The sequence below is a fragment of the Oncorhynchus gorbuscha genome, linkage group LG11 (assembly GCF_021184085.1).
Source record: "Oncorhynchus gorbuscha isolate QuinsamMale2020 ecotype Even-year linkage group LG11, OgorEven_v1.0, whole genome shotgun sequence".
Lineage (NCBI taxonomy): Eukaryota > Metazoa > Chordata > Actinopteri > Salmoniformes > Salmonidae > Oncorhynchus > Oncorhynchus gorbuscha.
Genome location: NC_060183.1, coordinates 57,324,897 through 57,340,388, shown reverse-complemented (window position 1 = coordinate 57,340,388; position 15,492 = coordinate 57,324,897). Strand labels below are relative to the sequence as shown.

The window sequence follows — 15,492 nt, the reverse complement described above, 5'->3', positions numbered from 1 at the left end:
CGTTAGTAAAATGTTTTTTTAAAGCAATTGGTAGTGTTGGTAGAGGTGAGGTAGGAAGGTTTTAAGTCTCCCCAGGTTAAAATATCCACCCACCAGAAATGCTACCTCAGGGTGTGGGGTTTCTTGTTTGTTTATGGCCCCGTACAGTTGGCTGAGGGCCAGAGTGGTGTTGGCTTGGGGTGGAATGTAGACAGCCAGGATGATTATGGATGAGAACTATCTTGGTAGATTAAAGGGTCTGCAGTTTACCATGAGGTACTCTATATCAGGTGAACAAAAGCTCCATAAGGCACTGTTAACACTGATCCCAGAAGAAAGACACTCACTTAAATCCTGTCTTAAATCCTGCCTTTGTTTTACTATGGTCAGGGCGTGAGTTGGGTGGGTTGTCTATGCTCGTTTTTCTATAATTTGGTATTTCTGTGTTCGGCCTAGTATGGTTCTCAATTAGAGGCAGCTGTCGTTGTCCCTGATTGAGAATCATACTTAGGTAACCTGGTTTCACTTTTGAGTTGTGGGTGTTTGTCTTCCGTGTCAGTGTTTGTTGCCACACGGGACTTTTCCGTTTATTGTTTTTTTTCCAGTGTTCTGTTGTGTCTTGATTAAACATTATGGACACTTACCACGCTGCGCATTGGTCCTCCGATCCTTCTCGCTACTCCTCCTCGGAAGAGGAGGACGAGATCCGTTACAGACACCCTGGGTTCCCAAGATGACAGGCTTTTCTGTGGCTTGGGGACACATATGAGCACTTTAAGAGGAATTTCCTGTGAGACAGAATTAACTCAGACCTTTGCTGCTGCCATGCAATATTAACTATATTTCATTGCTGGAGTCACATTATTTAAGACTGTTGGATCATTGTTCCAGAGGTCTGCTGGAGGAGCTGAAATATTTAAGTGACCAAAAAAAGTTGTTTAGAAAGGAGACGACAGAGCCAGAAACCATCTGGTTAGTCAGTGGGTGTGTGTATGTGCTTATGTGCTGGCATGTATTCCTAGTACAGTATGTGCTCAGCATTATCTGTAATGAGATATGCAGCAATTTATCATCATTACATTTGTTAATAAACTGATTTGCGTATGTAGGTTTGTTGATGTTTTGATTAGGCTCTTTGACTGAATGATTATGGCAATTCAGTTGGTCCCTGCACTTACTATACTTTACACTAATTACCATACTGTAGCTTATCCTTAGTTTTAAGTTATAGTATGTACAGTCTGTACTAAAACTTAAATGAAAGGTAAGCTACAGATAGCTTACCCCCTCATGTATTGCAACACATGAAAGAGTGACAATACGCCTTTCTTAATACCTGGGAGGCATTGGGTTAGCGTTTGTACTTCACTGTATGTGGGCAGAATTCCCTAAGTGCTGTTCAAATGTGAGCATCTTTTCAACTCTTCTTTTTCATCGAGAAGAACCCAGGCTTTTTCATCTTTCATCTGCTAGCCACAGGAGAGCCTCTCTGCTCTGCTTTCTTCTTAGTTAATGACTGGAGCGCCATTAATTTGTGACACATCAGAGTTTATCTCCACCTTCCCTTATTCAAATACCCTTATGTTATTATCAATTTATGGTTAGATCAGAATAGCCATCATAATTATTTGGCCTGTACAAAGAATTAAGTCAATGCCACAAGTCTAAATCCACATCTCCATCCATGGCTTAGGAATGGGCTGATTTAGCAAGCTAGCTACTGCAGGACATCAACACAAGCAGGCCAGAAACAGACACGTTTGTCTGACAATGATGACGTTTTGTTAAGAATGTGATTTGATTGGTGTGAAGCCAAATCCAAACTGTCCTTCGTCTGTGTTAATGATCCCTGTCTTATTGTGCTTGGAAGATGGGGGGTGAGGGACAAGTAACAAAATATGCAGTGTGTTGGCACGTTCCATATCCATCTGATAGAGAGATAGATAGATGCAGAGCCCACCTACAGGTATGTGCCCGTCCATCTGTTCATCTTCTTTCCCCTTATTCTGCACCTGCACCTTTTTCCTTTCTCTCCACTCTTTTGTGCTTTCTCCTTTTGCCCACCCCTTTCACGTTGTCTCCACCTTATCGTCCCTTTCCCAGTGCCCGTCTTAAGACCTGTATCGAAAACAAATCCAACACACCCTTTTTCCACACGTGTGTGTGTTTGTGCTTGTGTTTGTGTGTATGTGTCCTCTTCTTCTCTTTCACTCTCTGATGTAATATATCTATAGTCATCTTTAATCTTCCTGTCCCATTGTTCTCTATAGATCACAGGTGAGTGGGAGCAGCCCCTGCAGAATGACAGCAACTGCCGAATGACAGCAACACTACAAACAATGAGCCTCTGTTTGATGTCAAGCATTCATCTGGTTCCTGCTCCTACAAATTGTAGCACTTGTGTGGGCTTAGAGAGAGAGAGAGAGAGAGAGAGAGAGAGAGAGAGAGAGAGAGAGAGAGAGAGATAGATAGAGAATCTCTCTTTTCCATCTTTTCGTATGATGAGAAGTTCATGAATAGTTAATTTCATCATATACTTATGTTTTCATATACTGTAAAGAAAGGTGCTGTGACTAGCAAGCAGAGAACAAAACGGAAACCAGTTATTCAATGAGTTTATAGGTCTACTTGAAGGACTGTAAACTTAATGGTACTGACAGAAGAACACCAGGGGCTGTTCTTTACTTCCACGGAGGGAGCATGACTTTGCCACCAATGCCCTCCTCGTGTTCTCCAATCCACACAGTGATTTAGTGAGGAGTGCACTCTATATCCACTCACAGACCCAACAAGTGGCTCAACTGGAGATTGCATAGGAATCTGAAGGGCAGCCTCATGATTAATTCTCCATCATGGTTCTGTCTGTGTGAAACGATCTTCCGGCTATTTGCAACAGAAAGAGACCATTGTACAACTGACAAACACTGCTCATTGTTGGAAAAAAAGAGGAGAATGAGTGAGATGTGACATGTTGATGGATGATTGTGTGGAGGAGTGGGCCTTGGATATGGTTATATGGCCAGGAGATTTTCGATTCTTCTGATCAGAACAGGAACAATGTGGGCCCTCTGTTCCTCTATTCTAGACGCCCTTTGATCAGATAATTGCCCCTCAGACCCAGAGTTTGAAGGCCCTGAGGGTCGCTGTGGCAACGTGGCTCGCCGTCCTATGTTCCATTGAGTGGTCTTTAGTGGGCCCAGCTTGTGTGGGAAGGGGTGCTGTGTGTGCAGAAAGAAAAAGTGTGACATGCTCCACGGGGCACACTGGTCAGTTTATATAGGTGGTTGCTTATAAACTCAGCAAAAAAATAAACGTCCTCTCACTGTCAACTGAGTTTATTTTCAGCAAACTTAACATGTGTAAATATTTGTATGAACATAACAAGATTCAACAGATGTAACATAAACTGAACAAGTTCCACAGGGTGACTAACATAAATGGAGTAATGTCTCCCTGAACAAAGGGGGGGGTCAAAATCAAAAGTAACAGTCAATATCTGGTGTGGCCACCAGCTGCATTAAGTACTGCAGTGCATCTCCTCCTCATGGACTGCACCAAATTTGCCAGTTCTTGTAGTGAGATTTTACCCCACTCTTCCACCTTACAACAGGCCTATAAGCCCTCAGTCCAGCCTCTGTCCGCAATAGGCTGAGAGTCTGAGCACTGATGGAGGGATTGGGCGTTTCTGGTGTAACTCGGGCAGTTGTTGTTGCCATCCTGTACCTGTCCCGCAGGTGTGATTTTTGGATGTACCGATCCTGTGCAGATGTTGTTACACGTGGTCTGCCACTGCAAGGACGATCAGCTGTCCGTCTTGTCTCCCTGTAGTGCTGTCTTAGGCGTCTCACAGTACGGACATTGCAATTTATTGCCTTGGCCACATCTGCAGTCCTCATGCCTCCTTGCAGCATGCCTAAGGCACATTCACACAGATGGGCAGGGACCTTGGGCATCTTTCTTTTGGTGTTTTACAGAGTCAGTAGAAAGGCCTCTTTAGTGTCCTAAGTTTTCATAACTGTGACCTTAATTTCCTACCATCTGTAAGCTGTTAGTGTCTTGATGACCGTTCCACGGGTGCATGTTCATTAATTGTTTATGGTTCATTGAACAAGCATGGGAAACCGTTTTGTTTAAACCCTTTACAATGAAGATCTGTGAAGTTATTTGGATTTTTACTAATTATCTTTGAAATACAGGGTCCTGAAAAAGGTACGTTTCTTTTTTTGCTGAGTTTATATGTACATACAGTGAAACAGGACAAGTGGGTAACCTGTACAAGTGTAAAGTTTGAAATGTGTATTTTGCATATGCCAACTCCCCCTGAGACGCTCTTAGAGAGTGGGGTCACGACCATGGTGAAAGTTAGATCTGTATGCGGTAACAATACAATTTCATATTTAAAGTAAAGATAGGACAGTCTTGGGCAGAGTCTGTTGCATGAGTAGATTCCTTCAGCCTCTGGAGATTTACTGAAAGTCACACAGAGGGACATGTGTGTGTGTGTGTGTGTGTGTGTGTGTGTGTGTGTGTGTGTGTGTGTGTGTGTGTGTGTGTGTGTGTGTGTGTGTGTGTGTGTGTGTGTGTGTGTGTGTGTGTGTGTGTGTGTGTGTGTGTGTGTGTGTGTGTGTGTGTGTGTGTGTGTGTGTGTGTGTGTGTGTGTGTGTGTGTGTGTTTTGCACAGAGAAAAGCCCTGCTCTGAGTTGAATTGGTCTCTACTATGCTGTGCAAATATTTCATCTGTGTTGCTATGCTAATGCCCCACTACACACTATGCAATTGCTCCCAGATGCAGAATGACACAATCACTCAAGCTATCATCTTGTTTTACAGCAGTGATCCGATCACACCCTACACATTGCACCATACTAGATATTTTATCTTGCTCTCTCTCCCCCTCATCATTTCTGTTTAGTGTTTGCACACACTCTTTCTCGTTCTTTCTTTCTGTCTCTCTCTCTCGTGCAGGTGTAATGAATGAAAATATGTCCACCATTCATATTGGTGTGGCGCACACACAGACACAAACACACGCATACACACGCACACTCACACACAAACACACGCATACACACACACACACGCATACACACACACACACAAACACACGCATACACACACACACACGCATACACACACACACAAACACACGCATACACGCACACAAACACACACATACACACACACACAAACACACGCAGACACACACAGAAACACACGCATACACACACACACACACACACACAGTATAGTAGGGAAGTGTCGCAGGCTTACTAGGCTGTTGGTTTTTAAAGGTTGGTATTGTCGGGTTTTCAGCTTTGACTTGTTGTGACTTGTTTTTAATTCCTTTTTTTTAAAATCCCTTAGTGACATGCCTCAATTGCAAAATACAATTTGAAATTCCTGAAATTATTGTATCTAGGATAGACTAAAAGCACAGGTCAGTGATGGCTTTCAACATTACACTTTCAAATGTTTCCTGATCTGACCATGTACAATTTTGAACATGAGACCATCTTTGTGTGTGTAGGTAATTTGGGGATATAACAGGTGATTTCTGTGAGTAACTCATCCACCCGTCTGTTATAAAATAATGTCTTCTTTGCTGCGGGATGATTTGGGTATAATCCAAAACGCTATTATGGAAAAACGAATTATGCTTATTCTTCCATAATACTTTCCTTTGCTGTTAGATTTAGATTTGCCTCAACACAAACACTATTTCTTCCTAAAATGCTATGGCAAATGCCCAAGAGGTAATATGAATCTCCAATTATGCACACATATCAACACAGTAGTACAGAAGTGTCTGAAATAGCACATTGTTTATTGAACACAACAAAGCATGTTTGACATGGGCATGAGTGGTCCACTCTAACATCCAGCAATCTTGTTTATAAAGTTTCATAAAACTCCTGGTATAATAATACAAATGATTAATAATATAACAACACGTATAACAGTAATAATAATACAATTATTTTTATGAAACAACATTCCTATCAACTCTCCCACCTCTCAATAAATGTATATTTCACTGAGTGGTGGCACTGGAATGGTTGTAAGCTTTGTCTTCTACAAACTTCAGTCGGAAGTCCGCAGTCAAACGTTTTAGACCATACGAGGATGATGCTTATGCTTATGTTTTGAAGTAGTGACATTTTATTATTTTCTTAAAAGCACTTTGGAAGTCCTTGTTGAAGTATGCGTAAATTATGGGATTCAGTAGGGAGTTGGAATACCCGAGCCAGTTAATGACGTCCTCGAGCCACTTTGGCATTTGGCACGACTGGCAAAAGGGCATTACCAGGGCAACGATAAAGAAAGGCAACCAGCAAAATATAAAAGTGCCCATAATGATACCCAGCGTCTTTACCGTTTTGCGCTCTCTGGCCATGGCCATCTTTCTCTTTGCCTCCATGTTCTTATCGTGTCTGCTCTCAAAGAGCGGTTCGGATTTGGGGGTGTTGGGGAGTGGCAGGTTGTTTTTCGAGTTGCTGTGAACCTCGATGATCTCCAGCGACTCGCCGTCCTCCGCGTGCTTGACCGCGCCGTTTACGCATAGGGTCGGTTTGGGCTTCACGCTCCTCTTCCAGCTTTTACTCGGGTCCCCATTGGTCCTCTTGTGGAAAAGAGTAGGGGACAGTCCCAAACAAGAATCAGACACTTTCTTTTTATCAGTTTTACGCACGGTTCTCCTGATTCTAAACCTCGCGGCTTTGAATATCCGCCCATATAAGACCAACATCAGTATCAACGGAATGTAGAACGCGCCAAATGTTGAGTAGATTGTGTACCATGGGTCTCGACTAATAATGCATTGCTCGGGGTTTGCTATGTCCTCGGCCTTACTACTCGGCTGGGAACGCATGATCAACATGGGTGGAACAGAGATAGAGAACCCGACAAACCAAGTGACACTGATCAGAACCGCCGCTCTTCTGGGCGTCCTCTTCTTCATATACTCTATGGGTTCGGTAATGGCCCAGTACCTGTCCAAGGCGATGGCGCACAGGTGCAGAATGGATGATGTACAACATAACACATCTAGAGAGATAAAAATATCACACGGTACCTGTCCGAGAGCCCACCTGTTTAAGACTTGGTAAAGGGCCGCCATGGGCAACACCAGAACCGATACCATCAAGTCAGTCACGGCCAGAGACCCGATCAGATAGTTCCCTACATTCTGAAGATTTCTCTCCAGGGCGATAGCTGCAACCACACACGCGTTACCAAATACGGCACAGAGAATGAGCGCAGCCAGGAGAAAGGACGGGAAGATTTGGGAACTTAATTTCACCTCCTCGGAATTAGCTGTCGAGGTTTCGTTTTGAAAATCAAATAGAAACCATGCGGCCGTCGAGTTGTTTCTTTCCTCCATGTTGATGAAAAAGGAAGCGCTCCTCAGTGACATTGTGTCATCTCCCGTGCCCAATAGAGCTCCACCCTTGGAGAGCGCCTTGTGATCTACAGCTGGACTCTGCGCTGCGCGCTCAGTGTGCACTCTGTGCCGGTTGGTGACGACTGACGAGGGGGTTCATTTATACCAGTGATGGAAAATACGTCAGTTGGCTGTGAGATTGAAAGAGAGATGTTCTGTCCACACCAACAGTTGGACTCTCTGAGAGAGTGCGCGCAGTGAGATGCAGGTGCTATCATCCCTTTACCAACAGGATTTGATAGAGCACTAATAACAATTAATTGGCATAGACACACACACACACACACTCGTTTTCAACGTTTTTACTTGTATGATGCATTTATTATTCATTGTTTAGATATGAGCAATAGCCTAAATTATTATAGAAAACCACAGCTGTACCGGAAACCATAGGACTATGCCTGTCCTTACGAAAATATTACAAACAAATCTGCCATTGCTGTTCTTGCTTAAAAACAATATATGGAATTTATTGTAGTTAATTCTCAGATCAGCACCATGGACAGCGTACCTCGCCGTGACCAGGTCTGATGCTGCCACCTGGCGTAGACCTACATGGCAGAGTGGATTACTTGTGAAGTTTGGTGCATCTGACGCTCCGTAACAAAAAGAAGTGACGTCATTGTCCTCTAAACTTTCGGACAAATGTTTCTTCTATTAAATAGTTAATTAATCGTTTCGAAGGGAACGCATAGGAATTTGGAAATCCCAGGTAGGATATGTTACTTTTCAGTATGGCAATTGTTTCAAAAGCCATCGTCATAAACATTTGCATTTGTCAAAAAGAATGAACAGAAATGTTGAACTTGAACTTCTCGTGAACGCCTCACGAGAGGAGAGGAGTTTCGTTTTTAGATTTTTTTCTTGCTAGATTTAGCTCAGCTGGCATGGCTAGTTTTGTATTTCACGCGATTAATAATAATCATTGACATTGGAATGTTGCCTTTTTTATTGATTTTTTAAAATTTACGTAGCAAATAAAAGACTATCTAAATAAAGCCTAAGTGTTTATTAGCTGTTATATCATGAAATTGGCGTGACGCTGCTGTATAGGGCTATGGCCATGCACGTTTAGAGGAACTGCATCCATGACCAAGGTTGAGTAGATAGGCCTACTGTCTCAATTTTGACTCTTAGTTGAAATGTTGTCAGTTATGTTAAAACGAAGGCTGTATACGAATATAGGTACACATACAGTAAGCCTTTTTTCAGCAGTTTTTCTGAAAACCCAAGAGTCATTATCACATGGATCATATTGTGATTCAACCTTATTTGGGTTCATCTTCTAACAGTGCTTCAGAATAATTCCCATTAGCCTTATCACCTGTGCTGAATGCATATCACATGTGGTATCCTCTCCATGAGAGGAAATACATGCTCCCTGCCTATTTGTCTGTGTGTTGGCATTTAGCCTACTGTGCCCTCTTTTCCATTGATTCTGTGGCAGATGAGAACAGCAGACATCGGTCTCTATGGACAACCCAGGGGCGGTGGCTATGCTCCGCTGCAGGAAGTGTCGTAAAGGCTTTGTAGACACAACATGCCTGCATCCGGTGAGTGACGGGGTTACTTTTCCAGCTAGTATAGTGTATGTAAAGCACTAAAACCACCAGGAATTCAACTAAAAGTCTGTTCCCAAGTGTTCCCACAAATACAAGATTCTCAATGTAATCAAGGTATGAAAGGATTGTTATTTTCAAATTCCATCTCTTTTTGAGTTTAGTTGTCAATATGCACTGTACAAGTTATCTTAATTATGTTCACCATCCTCTCTGACAAAAATCATCCCATGGCTGAATCTAGTTTCCTGCCCCTGATGTAAAGTCTCTCAGTGGTAGGTGAGAAAATAGAGCAGCACGTGTCTCTAGCATTTTATTAGCATCCCCATTAGTCGCTGCTAACACAGCGGCTACTCTTCCTGGGGTCCACACAAAGCACAAAACATGAAATGCTACAAAACATCAATAGACAATAACAACTCAAGGACATAACTACACACATTTAAAATATGTACACTTTCATACACTAAGGCTACTGTACATCTGTAATGATTTTCGTTGGTGGAAGGAGAGGAGGACCAAAGTGCAGCGTGGTACGTGTCCATAATACTTTTCATCCAGAATGAATACACAAACAAAAACAACAAAACGATAAACAAACAGTTCTGACAGGTGCAACAAACACGAACCAGAAAAAAATAACTACCCACAAATCATAGTGGGAAAACAGGCTGCCTAAGTGTGGTTCTCAATCAGAGGCAGCTGTCAATCGTTGTCTCTGATTGAGAACCATACTTAGGCAGCCTGTTTTCCCACTATGGGTTGTGGGTAGTTGTTTTCTGTCTTTGTATTCTGTACCAGACAGAACTGTTTTGGTCTCGTTCATGCTCTTTAGTTGTTTTTGTCATTCTGTGTTCAGTTCATTTCATTAAATTGACGATGAACACTTACCACGCTGCGTGTTGGTCCTATGATTCCTATTCCTCATCATCAGACAAGGAGGAGACATTTACGCCGGCACATACATTTCACTATTCTGCTTATGTGAAATAAAAAAAAACATGCATCAGACGGTGTTTCACCATAGGTCCTTCACTCCTGTTGAGTTCATAAAAGGAAAAGAGCAATGTTTCTTCAGTAGGGAGAGCCAGGCTGCTGTTATACCATATGGTTAGGAGTTGACCAGGTCTGTACTGGGTAAAGTTGGTAGTTTATCTCCCTACAGATGGTGCCTGATGATGACACAACGGCAGCAGGTACATGCAGCGTCTGGCACATGAACGTTGATACACTGCCTGAGTGGATACTGACATCAGTTCACCAGGTAAGGCTTTGTGTTTGTACAGGTGTGTGCTAGTGTTTGATTTGCACTGTGTTCTTTTGTAACTTTTGGATAAAAATTTGAGACAAGCCTATCAGTTCTTTCTGTTCTAATGTCCTCTTTCTGCAGGCCCAGTGGACAGTGGGGAAGCTGAACTGTGGGAACTGTGGTGCTCGCCTGGGTGGCTTCAACTTTCTCAACAACACCAAATGCCCCTGTGGTCAGGAGTCCACCGTGCACCTTAGCAAGAGTCGGGTCGACCAGGACCACAAACGCTACCTTCATGTGGTCAGACCGCAGACGACGAGAGGTAGGGGAGGACCGGGCTGCCTGAAGAGCGAGCCGGTGGGTTCTCACAGTGAGCAGTACAGGTCAGAAGTCGGGGAGGACTTTCTGGTTGGCTCACAGCTCTGCTGTACTTCTGTGTCCCACCTTAACGCTGAGAGCCGACCAATCACAACACACCCAGATGCCTTTTTCCAGTTGGCTGACATCAGAGCCACCCAATCAGTTCCATTGAGCTCCCCCAGCATTGTTTCTCATACGAAGTTTGGTGCGAGGGGCAGGTTGGAACCTTCCTGTAGCTCTGGCTCCCAGACTGGCCCTGTTGAAGTGACTGAGGGAGAGGTGAGGACTGGGACAGAGCGGCTGCCCTATTCACCTGTTGTGTCCTTCACCCCTCATCTATTTGCAACTAGTATTATTAGGTCACCTACCTGCCTATCACATCTGACTAGAGAGGCCCCTGGTTCTCGTCTTCTCTCCCTGAGAGGGCCAGGTGTCTCCCACATCCCTGGAGAGCAGGAGGAGGCCGTGGAGGAGGAGAGAAGGGGAACCCCCACAGAGCTCCAGGCCCAGGTAGTAGCCAACAATGCTTCTCCAGCCATACAAAGGTTCAGCAAGAAAGAGAAGAACCGGCTGAAGAGCCAGAGGAGGAAACAGAGGAAGAAAGAGCGCTGGCTCCACTCCCAGGAACAGGTGAGAATTGGTCATGGCCTCAATTGAGATCTGACGGTTATTTACAGGTAGAGAGAAAGAGACACTTGCTATGGCAATGTTAAAATATGTTTCCCATGCCAATAAAGCCATTGAATTGAGATATGCCGGTAAAAGACATCTGGCTGTAACAGAAATGTCTAATGGAGTTATGCATGTCATGGTAAGACAAATTCATACAGTTTAGTTTGTCCAGTATTTTAGTTTACATTGCATTTTTGTCAAATTATTCTTGATCATTTTGTTGAGCTTACAAGACGACCACAGTGGAGTCCCTGTGGTTGTTAGTCTGACACTGTTTACCACAAGCAGTTAAATTGGGGCAAAAAAACTATTTAGTCAGCCACCAATTGTGCAAGTTCTCCCACTTAAAAAGATGAGGCCTGTAATTTTCATCATAGGTACACTTCAACTATGACAGACAAAATGAGAAAAAAAATCCAGAAAATCACATTGTAGGATTTTTAATTTATTTATTTGCAAATTATGGTGGAAAATAAGTATTTGGTCAATAACAAACAAGCAATATTTCTGGCTCTCACAGACCTGTAACTTCTTCTTTAACTTCTTCTCTCTGTCCTCCACTAGTTACCTGTAAATGGCACCTGTTTGAACTTGTTATCAGTATAAAAGACACCTGTCCACAACCTCAAACAGTCACACTCCAAACTCCACTATGGCCAAGACCAAAGAGCAAAATTGTAGACCTGCACCAGGCTGGGAAGACTGAATCTGCAATAGGTAAGCAGCTTGGTTTGAAGAAATCAACTGTGGGAGCAATTATTAGGAAATGGAAGACATACAAGACCACTGATAATCTCCCTCGATCTGGGGCTCCACGCAAGATCTCACCCCGTGGGGTCAAAATGATCACAAGAACAGTGAGCAAAAAATCCCAGAACCACATGGTGGGACCTAGTGAATGACCTGCAGAGAGCTGGGACCAAAGTAACAAAGCCTACCATCAGTAACACACTATGCCGCCAGGGACTCAAATCCTGCAGTGCCAAACGTGTCCCCCTGCTTAAGCCAGTACATGTCCAGGCCCGTCTGAAGTTTGCTAGAGAGCATTTGGATGATCTAGAAGAAGATTTGGAGAATGTCATATGGTCAGATGAAACCAAAATATCACTTTTTGGTAAAAACTCAACTCGTTGTGTTTGGAGGACAAAGAATGTTGAGTTGCATCCAAAGAACACCATACCTACTGTGAAGCATGGGGGTGGAAACATCATGCTTTGGGGCTGTTTTTCTGCAAAGGGACCAGGACGACTGATCCGTGTAAAGGAAAGAATGAATGGGGCCATGTATCGTGAGATTTTGAGTGAAAACCTCCTTCCATCAGCAAGGGCATTGAAGATGAAACGTGGCTGGGTATTTCAGCATGACAATGAACCCAAACACTCCGCCCGTGCAAATGAAGGAGTGGCTTCGTAAGAAGCATTTCAAGGTCCTGGAGTGGCCTAGCCAGTCTCCAGATCTCAACCCCATAGAAAATCTTTGGAGGGAGTTGAAAGTCCGTGTTGCCCAGCAACAGCCCCAAAACATCACTGCTCTAAAGGAGATCTGCATGGAGGAGTGGCCAGAATACCAGCAACAGTGTGTGAAAACCTTGTGAAGACTTTGACCTCTGTCATTGCCAACAAAGGGTATATAACAAAGTATTGAGAAACTTATGTTATTGACCAAATACTTATTTTCCACCAAATAAATAAATTCATTAAAAATCCTACAATGTGATTTTCTGGATTTTTTTATTTTCATTTTGTCTGTCATAGTTGAAGTGTACCTATGATGGAAATTACAGGCCTCTCTCATCTTTTTAAGTGGGAGAACTTGCACAATTGGTGGCTGACTAAATACCTTTTTGCCCCACTGTAAATGTATGACACACATTTCAAAGTCCTTCACCTTACTTTGACTGTGTCTGGAAGGGGGGAAGTTATAGCTTGCCTTTAATAATGTAGTCGCCCATCAGCTAAGCAAACACAAACAGAAGATTAGTGAGTTGGGTGTTGCCTGCCAGGTGGGTGACTACATGTCCCTGTGTTGTCAGCAATAGCAGAGAGATTGTTGGTTGACAGTGGCCAGTGTGGACCTACAGTGTATATGATTGAGACACTTACAGTACTGTGGAGTGTGGACTACAGGTACTGTGCTTGTTCTAGTCTAACTGACCGTAGAAAAGAACAACTCCATGTCATTCTCTTGTGGATGAACCCATATTATAGGTTGATTTATGTGGTTTGATAAAGTTGGCTAATCTTGTGCCAAGATGAGTTTAATTGTTTTTGGTTGATAGCTTGTAAACTCAAGCCCTTCCACAAACCACTCTAGTCATGGTTACAGTCGGTCTCTGTTTTATGGGTATCTGAATTGGGGTGACTAGTGCATGTCAACAAGCCGTCCATTCTCCCCAAACCATAGACTCTATTGCCGGTCAGTAATCTCTCACAATGACACTCGACGGGCTGATTGGAGTGCTCTCATATCATATGTGTGCATCATGAACAAAGAGATGTAAAAAGCAACAAATGGGCCAAATGTCCCCTCCTTTTACGAAATTCAGAAGATGTAAGCACCTGCCAAATCGTGATTTGTCCAAATGATCAGTGATGACAAATCAAAGTGCCAGAAACAAAGTTCCTTGCTAATCGTTGCTTCCCACAGTCTGTTGACAGACGCTAAGATACCATTTATGTTACATGCGTCTGTCCACGAGATTAGTAGTGTTACTGTTAGATATTATTTTCCATATTGCCTCACTATTTTATCTTGTGGTATATAGAGTGTGACAGGGCTGCTAACAGACAGTGAGGAGGTGGACAGAGAGGGCTACACCTGTGCTGTGTGCCTGGATGTCTACTTCAGTCCCTATAGCTGTCACCCCTGTGGCCACATCTTCTGTGAGCCCTGCCTCCGCACGCTGGCCAAGAACCGGCCAGCCAACACCCCCTGTCCCCTCTGCCGCACCCTCATCTCACACACACTCTTCCAGAAAGGTGAGTTACGGCTTCAATTTATGGTGCATACTCCTCCCAATGGTTCTGTTATTGATAACAAATAGCTGTTTTCTCCATAGCTGTAAATAGTAAGAAGCCCTTTGAGAGATTTAACTAAATTGTTTAATTGCCTTTTGGTTTCAGAGCTCAACCAGACAGCTAAGACTTTTTTCCCGAAGGTCTACCACTCACGGAAACACAACTTTCAAAAAGCCAACTGTGCTAAATTGCCTCTTCCCAACTGCCCAAAACGTTTCCGCATATTTTGGGGTAAGCTATATTGTGGATGTGTTGCTTGCAATAGATATCTGATCATCTGTAACTCAGTTTGTCTTCTTTTTGTGCAGTCTTGTAAGCTCTTATGCAACAAACATGTTATAATTCTCATGTAAGTAGAGTTTCTCACAAAGTGAATGTCTCTTTTAGTTAACTAGCATGCCAAGCTTGAGCAGTCCTAAATGTGTACACTAGGGACTGTGTCTGCCTCCCTCTCTGACCCCAGTTTTCCTGTTTGTATCCCAGGGTACCATGGGCAGGTGGCTCCAGGGAGGTGGTGGCACTTTGCCCCAGCAGGCTTCGCCCTGGATGCCCTGGACCTGGCCGACATGCGCGGCTGGTTCTTCGATATTGACCTGGTCATCATCTACATCCACTCTGTCAACTGGATACTGGCCCTGCTGGTTCTTTGCTTTCTAGCATACCTCTTCTTGTCTTGAGTGCTGTTTGTGTATTTAGCCAGTGATGGCTGACCTCTAAAAATGGTACAGCTGAGGTTTCTGGGTGATGTAGTATTGTGCCTAATAGTGCTTACTGCCAGGTAACTCACCTGTCACCTCCATATGTTAACTGGAATCATGAGCAGTCCTGAGGGGAACTGGAACTGTAAGGTGTTTTTTTGTTGCAGTTGGGGAGGTCATATATATAGAAATACCTGTACTCAAATGAAGTTGTGTAGATGGGCTTATTTCATATTTTGTGAGAGTTTTACATACAATCTTTTCACTGTAAATCCAAAATTGTTTTATGAGGGACAGAAGTGTAATAGAAGTGAAAACGAAAGACCAATAATTATTATTGTTTAAAAAAATCAGGTTAGGAAATGCACAGAGATCTATAATAATAGGCCTATTTTGATATATGTATGACCAGTGGGCCCGCTCTGTCAAGGACTTCCCTCAGGTCATCAACATGAAGGTAGAATAATCACACACAGTACCAGCCAAAAGTTTGGACACACTTACTCATTCCAGGGTT

General features: G+C 43.3%; 2 protein-coding genes across 2 annotated transcripts; one reads left to right on the top strand and one right to left on the bottom strand.

The window, feature by feature from the left end:
* Positions 1-6,027: 6,027 nt before the first annotated feature.
* Positions 6,028-7,414, bottom strand: LOC124047889 (5-hydroxytryptamine receptor 1A-beta-like). Its single transcript, XM_046368216.1, has one exon. The coding sequence runs from the start codon at positions 7,391-7,393 to the stop codon at positions 6,116-6,118; it is 1,278 nt and encodes a 425-aa protein (XP_046224172.1). The 5' UTR covers positions 7,394-7,414; the 3' UTR covers positions 6,028-6,115.
* Positions 7,415-8,026: 612 nt separating this feature from the next.
* Positions 8,027-15,207, top strand: rnf180b (ring finger protein 180b). Its single transcript, XM_046368214.1, has 7 exons — positions 8,027-8,132; positions 8,868-8,973; positions 10,145-10,243; positions 10,370-11,218; positions 14,025-14,238; positions 14,383-14,508; positions 14,761-15,207. Exons 2-7 carry the CDS (start codon positions 8,893-8,895, stop codon positions 14,952-14,954), a joined length of 1,563 nt encoding a protein of 520 aa, XP_046224170.1. The 5' UTR covers positions 8,027-8,132; positions 8,868-8,892; the 3' UTR covers positions 14,955-15,207.
* Positions 15,208-15,492: the final 285 nt, after the last annotated feature.